Here is a 14,604-nt window from a genome sequence, read left to right on the forward strand (position 1 = left end):
GCACCACGCTCTGACATTCCGGCTGCCCATTGGTTTCCTAAAACATGGCTGTCATTTTGTCACTCTTCTCTGCTACCACAAAAATTAGACTTAAGCTTGGTTTATATTTTGTATGGAAGGCCAAGTGTTCGAGACACATTGGTGTCTTGGTTTCCCATTATGTAATTTGCAAAACCTTCCCTATGCTTTTCTGTTTCAAGATCCTCCAATATCCAGCCTCACTTTCGTTTTTCATTATCCCCCAGCACAAGCCTACAAAGGAGCTCCTGGTGCCTTCATCTCATCCTTGTTCTTATTGCACAAACTACTCTTCCTTCCTGGATTGGCTTAACTTTCCCAACGCTTATCTGTATTTACCCATTATTTTAGAGATTCTACCTCTTACGTAGAACTTTCCTTTACAGTAAAATTATAGTCTGCCTTAATTTTCCAGTGCCTCATGTATGCTAATGTGGTCTCTCTCTCTAGATTGTAAGCTCAGTATATATTCCTATACTATCGGTTATAAGAATTTTATATATTACAGTCTTTAAAAATCATCCTCTGAAGTGCCTTTTACTTAATTAATTTAGCATATTAAAAAGTTCTTAAAAATTAATATCAAAATGAAACATGAAATTCTATTTGATTTTCTCAACCTGAACACAGGATCTTTTCTCATTAATTTCTTCCTGCAGTTCGTTTCCAGACATCGCAGAATGAAAAGAAAAATGAGAAAATGAAGGTAAGGCTAGGGAAAAAGGAAGACAATCAAAATTAGTATTACTATAAATACAATGATTTCAACATTAGAATTAATTTAAGGGGTTTGATTATATAAAAATTTGATTTGATAACATTCATTTTTACAAGGCTGAAAGACAACCTATTTAATATTCTTTGAAACTGTCAAAGTTAGCCTCACTGCTATTCAGAGAGAGCCCTAACAGAAACATAATAGTAGCAAGTGAAACCATTACTACCCATGACAGATGATTATTGTAAAGACAGGGGTCCAGCGCCGGGCGCATTGGCTCACGCCTGTAATCCTAGCACTTTGGGAGGCCGAGGCAGGTGGATCACATGAGGTTGGGAGTTTGAGACCATCTTGACCAACATAGGGAAACCCCATCTCTACTAAAAATACAAAATTAGCCACACATGATAGTGCATGCCTGTAATCCCAGCTACTCGAGAGGCTGAGGAAGGAGAATTGCTTGAACCCAGGAGGCAGAGGTTGAGGTGAACTGAGATCGTGCCATTGCACTCTAGCCTGGGCAACAAGATCGAAACTCCATCTTAATAATAATAATAATAATGATAATAATAATAATAGGGGTCCAGGTTAAAAGCCATCTGTGTGTGTGTGTGTGTGCACGCACATATGTGTGTGTGTTGCTTCAAATGCCTAAAATGTCCAAACCTTCTTAATTTGATGAAATTCAGAGAAACTCAAAACATACAAAGGTTGTGTTCATGCAAGAATGTTGAAAAAAATGTCTTCTTACTATTAGCAGTGCCAGGAATACAATTTCAGATTCTGAAGCTCCTAAGTAATCCATGGAGTCAGGAGAAATCTGTAAAATGAGCAGTAAGTGTATTCAGGTGAACTGTCTTTATTTATTCAAGGAATTTATCCCACTTAAGATAAATTGATGCCTATTCAATGGCCTTACAACCATTTTACCTGATGCTCCCTTGGGTATCATGTAAAAGTTAATTTCAGACTGTGCAGTATGTCTTCTTTGCTTCCAGTGTGTCTCTAGGCTGGGATGCCTTTGTATGTAACACTGTGAGTCAGCAGGATTTACTCTGTTAGGAGAATCCTGGGCTGGTGCTGGCAGGACTTTTTGAAGCAACGGCAAGACTGTCTTAAGACAAACCCTCTCCTCTAACCTTACCTGTATTTCTCTCTTCATTTGTGGTCTTCCCTCGATGATGCACCCAAGAACCCTGAAATCTTTATGTTGCTCTTGCCCTCTTACAGCCACTTTTGAGAATAATCATGGCAATCTTTTTCAAACTGAAGACAAAATTCTTCCCCTAAAGTTCCACATGTATACATATAAGGGCATTTTTCCAACATCCTCCACTCTTTTGCAAATAAAAGGCAAACGGACAATTTTCTTTCTTGAGCTATATTTACCGACACATTTCCTGAGCAATTTTAAGCCCTTTGCAGTAAATTTCTATCACAGCCAACCACCATCTAGGGAAGATGACTTTCCCACATTGGATGGCATCATTTCAAATGATTTTGTTTTCTTAAGTGCCCCAGTTGCCCACTTTCAATAATTGCACTTCATTCAAACTGAACCTCAGGCTCCCAGATCTCTACTCTCTCTGTTAATACTTTTTTTTTTTATTTTTTTGAGACAGAGTTTTGCTCTGTTGCCCAGGCTGGTGTGCAGTGGTATGATCTCGGCTCATTGTAGCCTCTGCCTGCCGGGTTCAAGCAATTCTCCTGCCTCAGCCTCCTGAATAGTTGGGATTACAGGCAACCACTACCACACCCAGCTAATTTTTGTATTTCTAGTAGAGATGGGGCTTCACCATGTTGGCCGGGTTGGTCTCGAACTCCCTGCCTCAGGTGATCCACCTGTCTCAGACTCCTAAAGTGCTGGGATTACAGGCTTGAGCCACTGCACCTGGCCTCTGCCAATACATTTTAGTTTTCCAGCATCCTTATGCTAATGTTCTTACTCTGTAATTTGGAGTTGGAGAACTTCTAACACACCAACTCCTTTTCCGCTGTCCATAATCACCCTCACGTCCTTAATTTCATTCTCTAGCTTAGAATCCATGATATCTTCAATTCCTTTTTATATAGAACTACTGCTCACTTACTGTTTTCTTTGTCAAATTTGACTGCCAAGCATCCAACCCTTATTGAATCCAACTCTCTGCCTTTCCTAAACTGCATTTGAGAAGCAGACTGTAATAAGAAAAACTCTACTTTGCTGACTTCACTGAAAAGTAGGGCAGAGGGTCTTTGGCACTGTCTGTCCATCCTACTGACCTATGCTCTGAAATAGTTTTTCACATAAAATTCTCAAAATCCCAAGCCCTCTTGGCCACTGTTAGTTAATGACTTCCCCTCTTACCTTCTTAAAAAATGTAGAATCAGTCAGAAGAGTATCATCTCATCTTTCTACCAGCAAAGCCACAAAACTATCTGCCTCTGGTGTCTGTATTATCTGATTATAATTTCATGTTAAGTATATGGAATGTCCCTGCTTTTATGGACAGCACCCCCTCCACTTGTGGACTTTATACTATTTTTTCTCAGCTATTCATGGACTTGACTCATAAGATAACCTCTATCTCTTTTTTTCCAGTGTAAATTTCTCTAACATCAACATGTTATTTTTTTCTTAGCACAAACAGACAAAAATCTATTCTCCCTATTCATTTATTCTTGAATTTTTCTGCTACCATTTTTACCAAATCTCCTAGAAATACTTACCTTTACCCACAGTCACCACATTCTCCCTTCACATTTTCTACTAAGTTCACTCTTACTGTGCTTTTGTGTTGACACTTTCATGAAAATCAACCTTGTTAAGATCACCAATGACATTCGGATAGTCAAAGTCAATGGTTTAATCATTCCCTCCTTCTTGAAATGTTCTTTATTGCCATCTGGCACATACCCTTATGAGCATCTGAGAAGAGCTTCCAGCACACAGAAGCCTGCCATTTTTGTTCTCTATCTCCCTGGCTCCATCTCAAATGAATTTGCTGGCTCCTCCCCTTCACAACCTCTAAATTTTGGAGTTCAAGGTCATGTATTTGCTTTCCAATCTCTACATTTTGGAGTTTAAGGTCATGTCATTGGCCTTCTTTTTATTTCTATTTCTACTCACTGCGTAGGTCACATTATTGTCACATGGCTTTCATACCATCTGTAAATGGATCAATCTCAAATATCTAGATTTAACCCCAATCGCCACACACCCTGACACGTTGAATTCCCAACTCATGTATCTAACTGGCTACTTGACATTTCTCCAACCTAATGTATCCAAAACTTAACAAAAAAGGGGCATCTCTTCAGCCTCCCAGTAGGGCTCCCAACAGTGAGAGTTCTCATGAGAACTAAACTTCTACTCCCCTGGAGTTGCCTTTGACTTTCATAAGCCAAAGCATGGCTTCCTACTGAATCAGACTATGCCCCTTACCCAGGCGTGGCAAGAGAACTGACTTTCCAAAGACAGAGACCTTTAAACTGTGTACAGCTGAGGACTCTACCTATAATTTCTGCAATATTCATGGCTGTCTCAAATGGTCACACATTTCATGACCCCTGGACACAAGTGGAACTACTTACCCCAGAAAAAATGAAGAGAGAGCCAATCAATGCGAAGGGAGGTATTAAGATGGTGCCAAAAAATAGCCCTAGAAATCCATATTCATTTAGATCAGTAGCAACTATTGAGAAGATGACCATCTAAAACAAAAGCATAGTATAGCATCACTAAAGTGTAACAATCTGAATTTTAGGATGTTTTCTAAGAGGGTGGGAATTCATCTTATAAACATTGTTATTTTCAATTTCACTCCCCAAACCAGTATTTATGTCATTTCTTTCCTTTGCCACATGGGATTTTATTACAGTTTTGTAGTGGATTTATGATTAATTTTTTTAAAGACACAATAACGCTTCCCAATCTCAATGGGCGTATAAATCGGGTGAGACTCTTGCTAAAATTTAGGTTTGATAAAGCGATTACTTATTATATATTACTCTGCATTTTTCTTTTCTTCATTTTGCAATAGTTCATAGACATCCTTTTAGGCTTAGGCATACCAGCTATTTGTTTTCTTGGCAATTATTTGTTTGAATGGATGTGCAAAATTCAACAACTTTGCCTTCAGAAAACATGTTTTTAATTTTTCTGCTCCAACGAATGATGGTCTACATAAGTCTTTAAGTATGGACACTTTTAGTCTTGAAGGAGAGATTCTGAAAAGTGCAACTGCAAGTTAAAATTTATGTGCATTAAAAGTTTAACAGTTACTAACATTTTGTTTAAAGTTTGTGACATTTATTCTACAAGCCATGAATTAGAGTACACATTACACCACACATCACTGACACAGGAGGTCATAGTTATTTATTGTAGGTATCACTGATTTTATTGCTGATATTAAGTAACTAACTTTATAATTTTACCATTTGATATGATATTTACCATTGGTTTGGGTAATTTGTCCTTCTTGTGTTACTATTTTCTTTATACTAGGCCTTTTTAAGGAACTATATGATCTTTACTTGACTCATACAGCTTTCTTCCTTTAGCTGCTAATACTGAACCATTATTGTGTTCTGAAATAAATCATACTTGACTATTTTTAAATGATTCTTTTCTTTCTTTTTTTTTTTTTTCTTTTTCTTTTTCTTTTTTTTTTTTTTTTTGAGACAGAGTCTCGCTCTGTCACCCAGGCTGGAGTGCAATGGTGTAATCTCAGCTCACTGCAACCTCCACCTCTTGGGTTCAGGTGATTCTCCTGCCTCAGCCTCCCAAGTAGCTGGGATTACAGGCACGTGCCATCACGCCCAGCTAATTTTTGTATTTTTAGTAGAGACGGGGTTTCACCAAGTTGGCCAGGCTGGTCTCAAACTCCTGACCTCAGGTGATCCACCCGCCTCGGCCTCCCAAAGTGCTGGAATTACAGGCATGAGCCGTTAAACCCGGCCAAATTATTCTTTTTCAAACTTACTTCTGTGTTTGCTTTCTTTCTATTTAGAGAGTTGTCTTTAATTTTTCCAGGTGAATTTATCAATGGGTTTTTAAAGCTTTTTACAGTTTTATTATTAAAGTTATGCTTGCTTTACAAAAGGAACTCTTCAACTTTATGAATTTTTTCTATTTAAATGTTTAAGTATTCTATAACCATGATTCCCAAAGTTATTTGAACTTCCTAAATGTTTGAGTGAATTAAGCAGTCCTTATCAGTGCTTTTGCAATTTTGCTTTTCTTGAATTCTTTATTTCTTGGTTGGATTAATTTTAACCCTAAGTGGTTCATCTTTCATGTGGCTGTAATTTGGTCCTGGGTATTTTTCTTTTCTTTTTTTTTTGTTAGAACGATTTATTATTTATTTATTCATTTTTTTTGGAGCAGTTTTAGCTTCACAGCAAAATTGAGTGGAAGGTTAAGAGATTTCTCATACACCCCCTGGCCTCACACAGGCACAGCATTCTGCAACAAAGCAGTACATTTGTTGGAACTGATGAGCCTTATTGACACATCTTTAACACCCAGAGTCCATAGTTTACATTAGAGCTTACTCTTGTTGTTGCACATTCTATAGGTTTGGACAAATATTGAATTATATGTATTCACCATTATAGTATCATACAGGCCTAAAAATCCTCAGTGATCCACCTGTTTATCCCTCACTCCCTATGACCCCTGGCAGTCATTGATCTTTTTACTGTCTCCATAGTTTTGCCTTTTCCAGAATGTCATTTAGTTGTAATCATACAGATTATTAAAAGTGTATAGACTTTTCAGATTGGCTTCTTTCACTTAGTAATACTCATTTAAGTTTCCTCCATGTCTTTTCATGACTTAAGAGCACATTTCTGTTTACCCAAAATAATATTCCATTGTCTGGATGTAACACAGTTTGTCTATTCACCATCTTGGACATCTTGGTTGCTTCCAAGTTTTGACAATTATAATTAAAGTTGCTATAAACATCATTGTGCAGGTTTTTGTGTGGACTGACTAATTTTTTTCAGTAGGGCTTTTAAAATGTTTACTTCCTGATTTTATATTTGATTATGTCTCACCTTTCCTAGAACTGCAACTTGGTAGATATAATTTTGGAAGAGAAAAATTCCATTTCCTTTCCCTCAGATGTTTGAAAACTGACACACAGAATTGCAGGAGATAAATCTGGGGCAGCTGGAAGTTTTCTCTTTTATGATTGGTTTACATTTACTTCTTGGGTGCCTTTATTTGGAAGTTTCATATCATAATGAATATTGATCATTCCATAACAGTTCTTTCTAAATTTAAGAATTTCTTCTATTATATTTTTATACATAGAAGTATAATAGAATTATATTATTTTAAAAGAATTATACATATGTGTAACAATGGATTTGCTACATAAAAATATTAATTATTCTGTTGTTGGATTGGCTTTGTATTTACATCTTTTTTTATTGTTGTCTTGCTGATTCATGGGGATTATTTTAATCCTTTATTTTATATATGTAATTAGATTTTCAGCCTCTTCCAGAATTCATTATTAATTCTGAAATTATACTGATGGTTAGTGTGTTTATGTGGATCTAAAATTTCTTTTTTTTTTTACATTCAGGATGTTTTATTATTGTGACTCTGAGCTTTTGTCTTATTAAATGTGTATTCTTTTAAAAAATCTTTAGGAAAAGCTGTAACGGAAGTTTTATTTGTTCTGCATTGTTTTGGAATACTTTATTAATTTCTTTGCTATTGGGATGCCATGGAATACCTTTTTATCTTGGACATATCTAACATATGCAAGTCTACTGAGATCTTCTATTTGCTCTGATAAAGCGCTTATCATTTCTGAACACGCTTTCTTTCTTGGCTGATATTGGCTTATCTTTTTCTCTGAGTAAATATTTTGATGTAGGGCATTGCTTTCTATCAGTATCTTTGAAACCTGGAGGCCGAGATGTATGCAGTGTGCTTAGCTTAGGCTGTGTGTGGCCTTATTGCTTTCTCCTGTAGGTCATGTCCAGTGTTCTGCACCAGTTTTCACTCTACCTAGTAGGCAGTGAATCTCATTGTCAAGGAGTGCACACACTATTAGACCTCAGGCCACAGTCCAGTTCAGTTCAGAGCCCTGTAAAATAGCAAACCTCAGCATCCCACCTCTCCAGCTGAATCATTCTTCTCTCAAGGCTTTTTACTTACCTGTGCTAGGATGTCAACTCAGTCACTCTTGTATACCTTTTTGGAGCCAATTATCAGTATTTTATCAACTAACTTTTCCTCATCAAAATTGCTTGTTGAGGATGGAAGTGGACTTAGGAAAAGCTCCGCATTAGGGACTTCATTCTTTGGCCACCACATTTCCACTTAGATTTTCTTTGTTTCGTTCTACCCTGCTCTATGAACAAAGAGGTTCTCTCTCTACATAACTAATCAAATACAACTTGTATGATGTGTAAGTTAAATTTCTACATGCTGGCTCATTTTTTTTCCAATGAATCTTCCAGTTCTGAAACAGGTGATTTAAGTTCCACTTGCATTAAATTCCACTTGGATCTTTAGAGATGATTGTGTATTTTGCTGTTGTGTATTATTTGCTAAACAAATTAGGAGACTTCCATTTTCTTCATGAATTTTGCATTTTGTCAACATATTTCTTTCCTTATTTAAGACTTTTGGTCTAGAATTTGGCTTCATCTGCTATTTGTGTAGACACTTCTAATTTCCTCATTTTAAAAAATGCCTGTCATTGCCCATGACTTACATGTGTTTATTGTAAATAACATACAGCTAATTTTTTAAATCCAGTCTGGAAGTCATTGTCTTTTCTTCTTATTTTCTAATTTATATTTACTTGTGGCATTTTATTTTAGTTTCTTCCAAATGTGAGGCATCCCCCATATTATCCTCTGGAATTCTCATACTCTGTGGGTGGTTCCACCTCTTTGAAAAACTGTTTGGCAAGGTCAACTAAAGTTGAACATAAAGTTAAATACACTATGACCTAGTAATTCCATTGCTAGGTTTATGTCTCAAGACACACACACACACACACACCAAAAGACATACAAGAAACAAGAAAGTCATGGCGGTGTTATTTATAACAGTGCAAAACAAGAAGCCACTTGAATATCCATCAACAACGAATAAATAAATTATAGCACATTCATCAGTAGACTACTACAGCAATGAAAAGAAAGAAACTATTCTGGTTGCTATCAAATGCAACAGCATGGATGATTCTAAATAACCTGTTGTCAATTATGTACAGATATATAATTATGCCTTCTACATGATTCCATTTTTATTAGGTTCAGAAACTGGCTACACTAACCTATGTGAATATAATAGGAGTAATGATTTTTACAAGGAGGAGGGAAATTGGAAATGGGATGGAAGGGGGCTTCTAGGGTTCTAGTATCATTTTATTTATTGATGTACCTGGTAGTTTTGGGGAAGTGCTCAAAAAAACTACCAGACACCTCAATAAATAGAACATTACTAGGTGTGCTTAAAATGTGCATACTTTTCTATAATGTAGGCTGTACTTTCCAACTAAAATTTATTTTAAAAAGGTCTCATTGGATATTATGTAGAAAACAGTTAACAGGAGGCAAGAGTAGAAACAGAGAGACCAGTTACAGATATGTTGCACTACTCTAGGTGAGAGAGGATGGAAGGTTAGGCAATGGATATAGCGGTGAAGTCGGGACACATCAGGCCAACTGGGAAATGTCTAGAGTTTAAATGACATGCATGTGGATTGAATACTGGAAAAAATGGAGGGTGATCAAGGATGATTCCAAACTTTTGGAATGAGAAACTAGCTGGGTGGATTCTGCTGCAATAATGTAATCTATTCAGAAATGACGAAGGCCGGGCGTGGTGGCTCACGCCTGTAATTCCAGCACTTTGGGAGACCAAGGAGGGCAGATCACCTGAGGTCAGGAGTTTGAGACCAGTCTGGCCAACATGGTCAAACCCCGTCCTTACTAAAAATACAAAAATTAGCTAGGCGTGATGGTGCACACCTATAATCCTATCTATTCAGGAGGCTGAGGCAGGAGAATTGCTTGAACACGGGAGGTGTAGGTTGCAGGAGCCGAGATCATGCCACTACACTCCAGCCTGGGTGACAAAGCAAGACTCTGTCTCAGAAAAAAAAAAAAAAAAAAAGAAGACAGAAAGAAAGAAAAAAAGAAATGAAGAATAAGATTGAGGCGACAATTATATTTCAGGTATGTGATCACTAAGGTCTTCTTTAAATATTCAGGTGAAATTGCAAGTGAATTGCTGGAAGCAGAAGTCTCCACTCAGGGGAGAAGTTAGACCTGGAGACATGTTTGAGGATCATAGTTTCTAGATCACATACACTCACTCATAGAGTAGACTTTAAATAGAACCGTGATTATCTTAGAGTAATTAAAATTTTCTAGAGAGCAGTATTACTTTGCCACTCTGCTTAGTACAAAGATTAAAATATGTTCTTGGATTTATGAAAAATAAAATAATAGTTACCATATGCATACTTACAATTAAGAAGAAAAATGACCAAATGCCACTATTTTTCCTCCCATTGCGAAAAATGAATGAAATCACATATGTCAAGAAAACAAGAGATGAGACATAGCCAATACTACACAGGATCTGAAAATAGAAACGTTAAAGTCCAATAAGGTAAATACTATCTAGAAGAGTACTCATACTTACTCCTCAATTCTCCAAAACTATACAATAGCACAGGTAATCTGAAGCTCTTTGGTTTAAGATTAATAATATTAGTGCATTTATGAAAAAAATAGTCTAATAAAACCATTTCATAATTGCTGCCACTTACTTGAATTAACAGGTTTTGAATTACAAATATAATCTCCTCTGGGCTAAAAATATAATCCATTATTTGCATTAGCAGGAGGATCAAGAAGTATAGGGAGACATCCACCAGTGCCTGGCCAAACCAGTATGCAGAAGGGTAAAGGCCTGAAATCCGTAGCTGGGAATGAGCTTTTTTCTGATAAAGAAATAGAAGAATCATCAAAAGCTTCTGAAAAGCTGAAATTTGGGAAATTGCAAATATATAGTCATGAAAACATTCATTTTTGCTTCATCTTTTAGAAATATTATCCTGATTTAGTAAATGATACCACCACTCACCACACCCTTGTTCAGAGGCATTGATAATGCTGCAAGCCACGTCATGATTTCATTGTCTAAAGGGAAAATGCACCAACATAACTAGCTAATGTTATGTCACAGAATGATTGGGCATGGCCTCAATGAGAAGACATCTTTTCTTTTTGAGACTGTTCTTTCCTTTGACATGAAAACTTGCACATTGCACAAAGGTTCAACAGAAGTGGGATTACCATTTCTTGTAAGATACTTAAAATTTATACTGAATGTAAACGGTGCATTTATCATTGGCATTTTATTTTAGGTCTAAGAAATGGTCCTCTAGTTGATTTCATTTAAAAACTCTTCAGGTTGAAATCAGCAAGACTGCCTTTAAAATGTTGCACTACTCTTATTGTCTTGCCGTAAGTCATATTTTCCATTATTGCACTGTGAAAACTAGTGAGTGGATTTTGCTATTGCGACCACTATAAGTCACATTATTACAGTGATTGTCATAACACAAGGGCTTGAAAATATGACCTGAACTATTTTAAACAGTAAAGCATAAAGGCATAAAACAGTAAAGCATAAAATTTCAAATCTAAAATTGAGTCTATATAAGGAGATTCATTAGCAAAACCTGGAATGCAAATAATTTTGGAAAGGAGAGTACATCTGGAAGGAAGTAGGAAAGAGGATGACAGTGAGGACTGTTAGAGAGTTGATATTTTCTATTCATTAACTTATTTAATATATATTTACAGAATGTATACCATAAGACTGACTTCATGTTGGTCATGGGGCACTTAAAAGTTTAAGTTGCAGGGGAAGAGGAAATAGAGGCAATAAGCAAATAAATATAGTGATAGGTACCTAAGTAAAATTGTGCATGTGTTAAGAAGAGTTCAGGGTTGTATTACAGCCTTTCAAAGAGAAATGAATTGTAACTCGGGGGTCAGGTCAGAGAAGGTTCCCTTGTGAAGTCATGGGCAGTGAATAGGATAGATCCGGGTGACAGGTCAGAAAGCATTGTGGGCAGAGAACAGTGGGAGAGAAGACCCTTTCGTGGAAAGAGGTTGATGTTCTGGGAAACTGGAAAGAAGCCAGTGTGGCTGGAGCATAGTTATCAAGGTGGCAGTGGCATCAGATTAAGGGAGAAAGATACACCTGGGTCCAGATCACCCATGGCTTTCAGACAATGGCAAGGATTTCAATCCTGCTCCTTGGTATATTGAGAAACCATTGAAGGAATTTAGACAGAGAATTAACAAGGTCAGCTTTGTGTTTCTAAGGTATTACTCTGTCACACTGGATGAAAAATAGAGACGGCTAATGTGGACTTATAGGGTGGCTGCTGTGCTCATCCAGAAGAGAGATGATGATGGTTCTGGCTGGTGTATTGTAGCAGAAATGGAGGAAAGCGGAAAGATTCCAGAAATATTTCAGAAGTATACTCTGTGACTTCACCATTAACCAGCTATGAAGACGAGAGCGAAAGAAAGACATGGACATCGTGGGGCTGCCAGTTAAAATTTTAGATAAATAACCTTTTTGAGTATAAGTATGTCCCATGCAATATCTGGAAAATGCTTACACTGAAAAAATTCGTTGTTTCTGATATTAAATTTTAACTGGGTGTCTGTAATTTTATTTGCTTAATTCTGGCAATCCTAAAAAAAATAGCTCTTAGGTTTCAGTTAAGATAAAAGAATGAAAGGTGAGCCATTATTTATAGAGATAAGTAACCATGAAGTAGGTAAAATTTAGAAAAAAATATTCCTGCGCTGAAGATGTTTATGTTTATTCCTAGTTGACAGAGAGAGTTGACAAAAAAAAAAAAAAAAAAAAGCAAAGGTTCAGATAATGATAAGCAACATGCATAGATTTTTAAGATAGGTTCATATAATAGTTATGGGAAATCTATTTCAGACTGGGTAAGCAGAGAAAGGGTCTTGGCTGAAATATTTAAATATTTGTGCTGAGATCTGAATTACTGAAAGCCAGCTGTAGAAAGAATAGAAGAAAGAGCATTCCAGCCAGAAGAAATGGCCAACGCAAAGGTCCAGATGATATTGGCATATTTGAGAACCAGAAGGAAAAGTGGGGTAGCTAGAGGAGGAGAGTACAAGGAGGAAAGGTAGAGTGATAAACAAGAGACAAATGAAGGAGGGAGCGTTCTACCAGACAACATAAAGAATTAGAATTTAATTCTACCTGCAAAGAGAAACTGCCAGGGTCGTTAAACAAGGTAAAGAGATGATCTAATTTAAACTTCTGAAAGTTCATTCTGGTTGTATGAAAGGAATTAATTGCAAATAAGGAAACCGATGGGTAGCTCTTGCAGTGGTTTAGGCAAGGAATCCGATGGCTTAGACCAGGAAGAAAATAGTGGAGAGGGAGAGAAATGGATGGATTTGAAGTAGAACTTTAAAGAATTTCCAATGGATTAAATAAAGGAGATAAAGACACAATGATAATGCCAGAATTTTATGCTAGAGCAACTGTAGACAATAGTGCCATTTGCTGAAATAAGAAAGTCATGAGGTGAGCATATCTGGTCAGGAAAATAAAAGTTTTATTTTGCCTGTGTGTGAAATATCTATTACTCAGCTATATGGTAATATCACAGAAGCAACTGTACATATAGAAGTCAAGAATTCTGGAACTAGTTGAAAAGGGTCCTAGAACTAAAGCCTGGACATTTAGGCATCAAGCATTAACATTTATGGGAAAGTAACTATATGGCAAGTATGGTTCTAAGTAATTCATTGGTATTATTTCACCACATCCTCACAGAAACCTATTTCAAATAGATGTAACTAATGTCTCATTTTATAGGTAATAAAAATGAGGCATAGAGTGATTAAGTAACTTTTGAGGTTCACGCAGCTTGACAATGGAAATATTGACATTTGAACTCAGAAGAGTTTACCCCCCAAAAAGCGTGAGAAAGAGTGTCAAGAGCAGGAGGAAAAAGACAGTGAATGTGTGGTCTTATAAGAGTAAAGGAAAAATAGTATTTTGTGTTTCCCATGGGAGAAGTCACTAAAGATAGGGACAGTTTAAGAGCAGAATAAATAAAAATTAAGTCAAGTCCTTCAAAAACATGTCCTGAGCATCAGTGGATGATGGCAAGGACATGAATACATGGGAGAGTGGCAGATAGACTCTGTTACAGGTTCCTTGAATTTTATTTTTTAAAAACTCACAAAAATGGAGCTTTAAAGGGACAGTATTTTCCAACAACAAGTAAAGTTCTGTGGTGAGTTGGTCAGGGCTTTTAAATTGAGTAGCTTTACCACCATTTGGAAGGTAGAAACCACCACTGAGAGATGAGATGTGATTATGTCTGTGGGTAAGTGTCATAAGTAAAATTTTAAGTGATATACAGTTGAAAGTTATCATTCCCTGTTAGCAGATGACTGTCCTTTCTCAGGTCTCACGTTTGTTTAAGAAAGATAGCATTTTCTTCATATTTGGCAATTATTATTAAAGTGCTTGATTATTCATTGCATCAAGTACAAAAATTAGATTTACCACTTGCATGTAAATTTATAGTTGTAAGGGTGGGTGAAGGGTTCTCTAGATATAAAAAACATATGAAGACTTTAACTCTTCTTACTTTGTAGTCACTGATGCTGCTCATTGCAATGTATGGAGTGAAAGAGGCTGCCACCGGTATCCAGAAGAAGGTGTTACTTCGGTACCCATACTCATAATCCATATGCTCCTGAAATCATGTGGAACATGTTGAGCTGATAGCGATCGGGCATCTGTTTCATCTGTACTTTCT

The 14,604-nt window shown here is 36.6% G+C and overlaps 1 protein-coding gene across 2 annotated transcripts in view; it reads right to left on the reverse strand.

The window, feature by feature from the left end:
• ABCA9 (ATP binding cassette subfamily A member 9) overlaps positions 1 to 14,604 on the reverse strand; it is a 77,901-nt gene that overhangs the window by 13,553 nt on the left and 49,744 nt on the right. For both annotated transcript variants that reach the window (XM_077972602.1, XM_077972603.1), the window contains 6 exons: positions 14,434 to 14,541; positions 10,534 to 10,707; positions 10,230 to 10,343; positions 4,310 to 4,429; positions 1,488 to 1,556; positions 639 to 730 (listed from right to left, as the gene is read on the reverse strand). In XM_077972602.1, coding sequence (XP_077828728.1) covers positions 639 to 730; positions 1,488 to 1,556; positions 4,310 to 4,429; positions 10,230 to 10,343; positions 10,534 to 10,707; positions 14,434 to 14,541 — 677 coding nt within the window. The remainder of the gene's footprint in view (positions 1 to 638; positions 731 to 1,487; positions 1,557 to 4,309; positions 4,430 to 10,229; positions 10,344 to 10,533; positions 10,708 to 14,433; positions 14,542 to 14,604) is intronic.

Source organism: Macaca mulatta, chromosome 16 (genome assembly GCF_049350105.2).
Source record: "Macaca mulatta isolate MMU2019108-1 chromosome 16, T2T-MMU8v2.0, whole genome shotgun sequence".
Lineage (NCBI taxonomy): Eukaryota > Metazoa > Chordata > Mammalia > Primates > Cercopithecidae > Macaca > Macaca mulatta.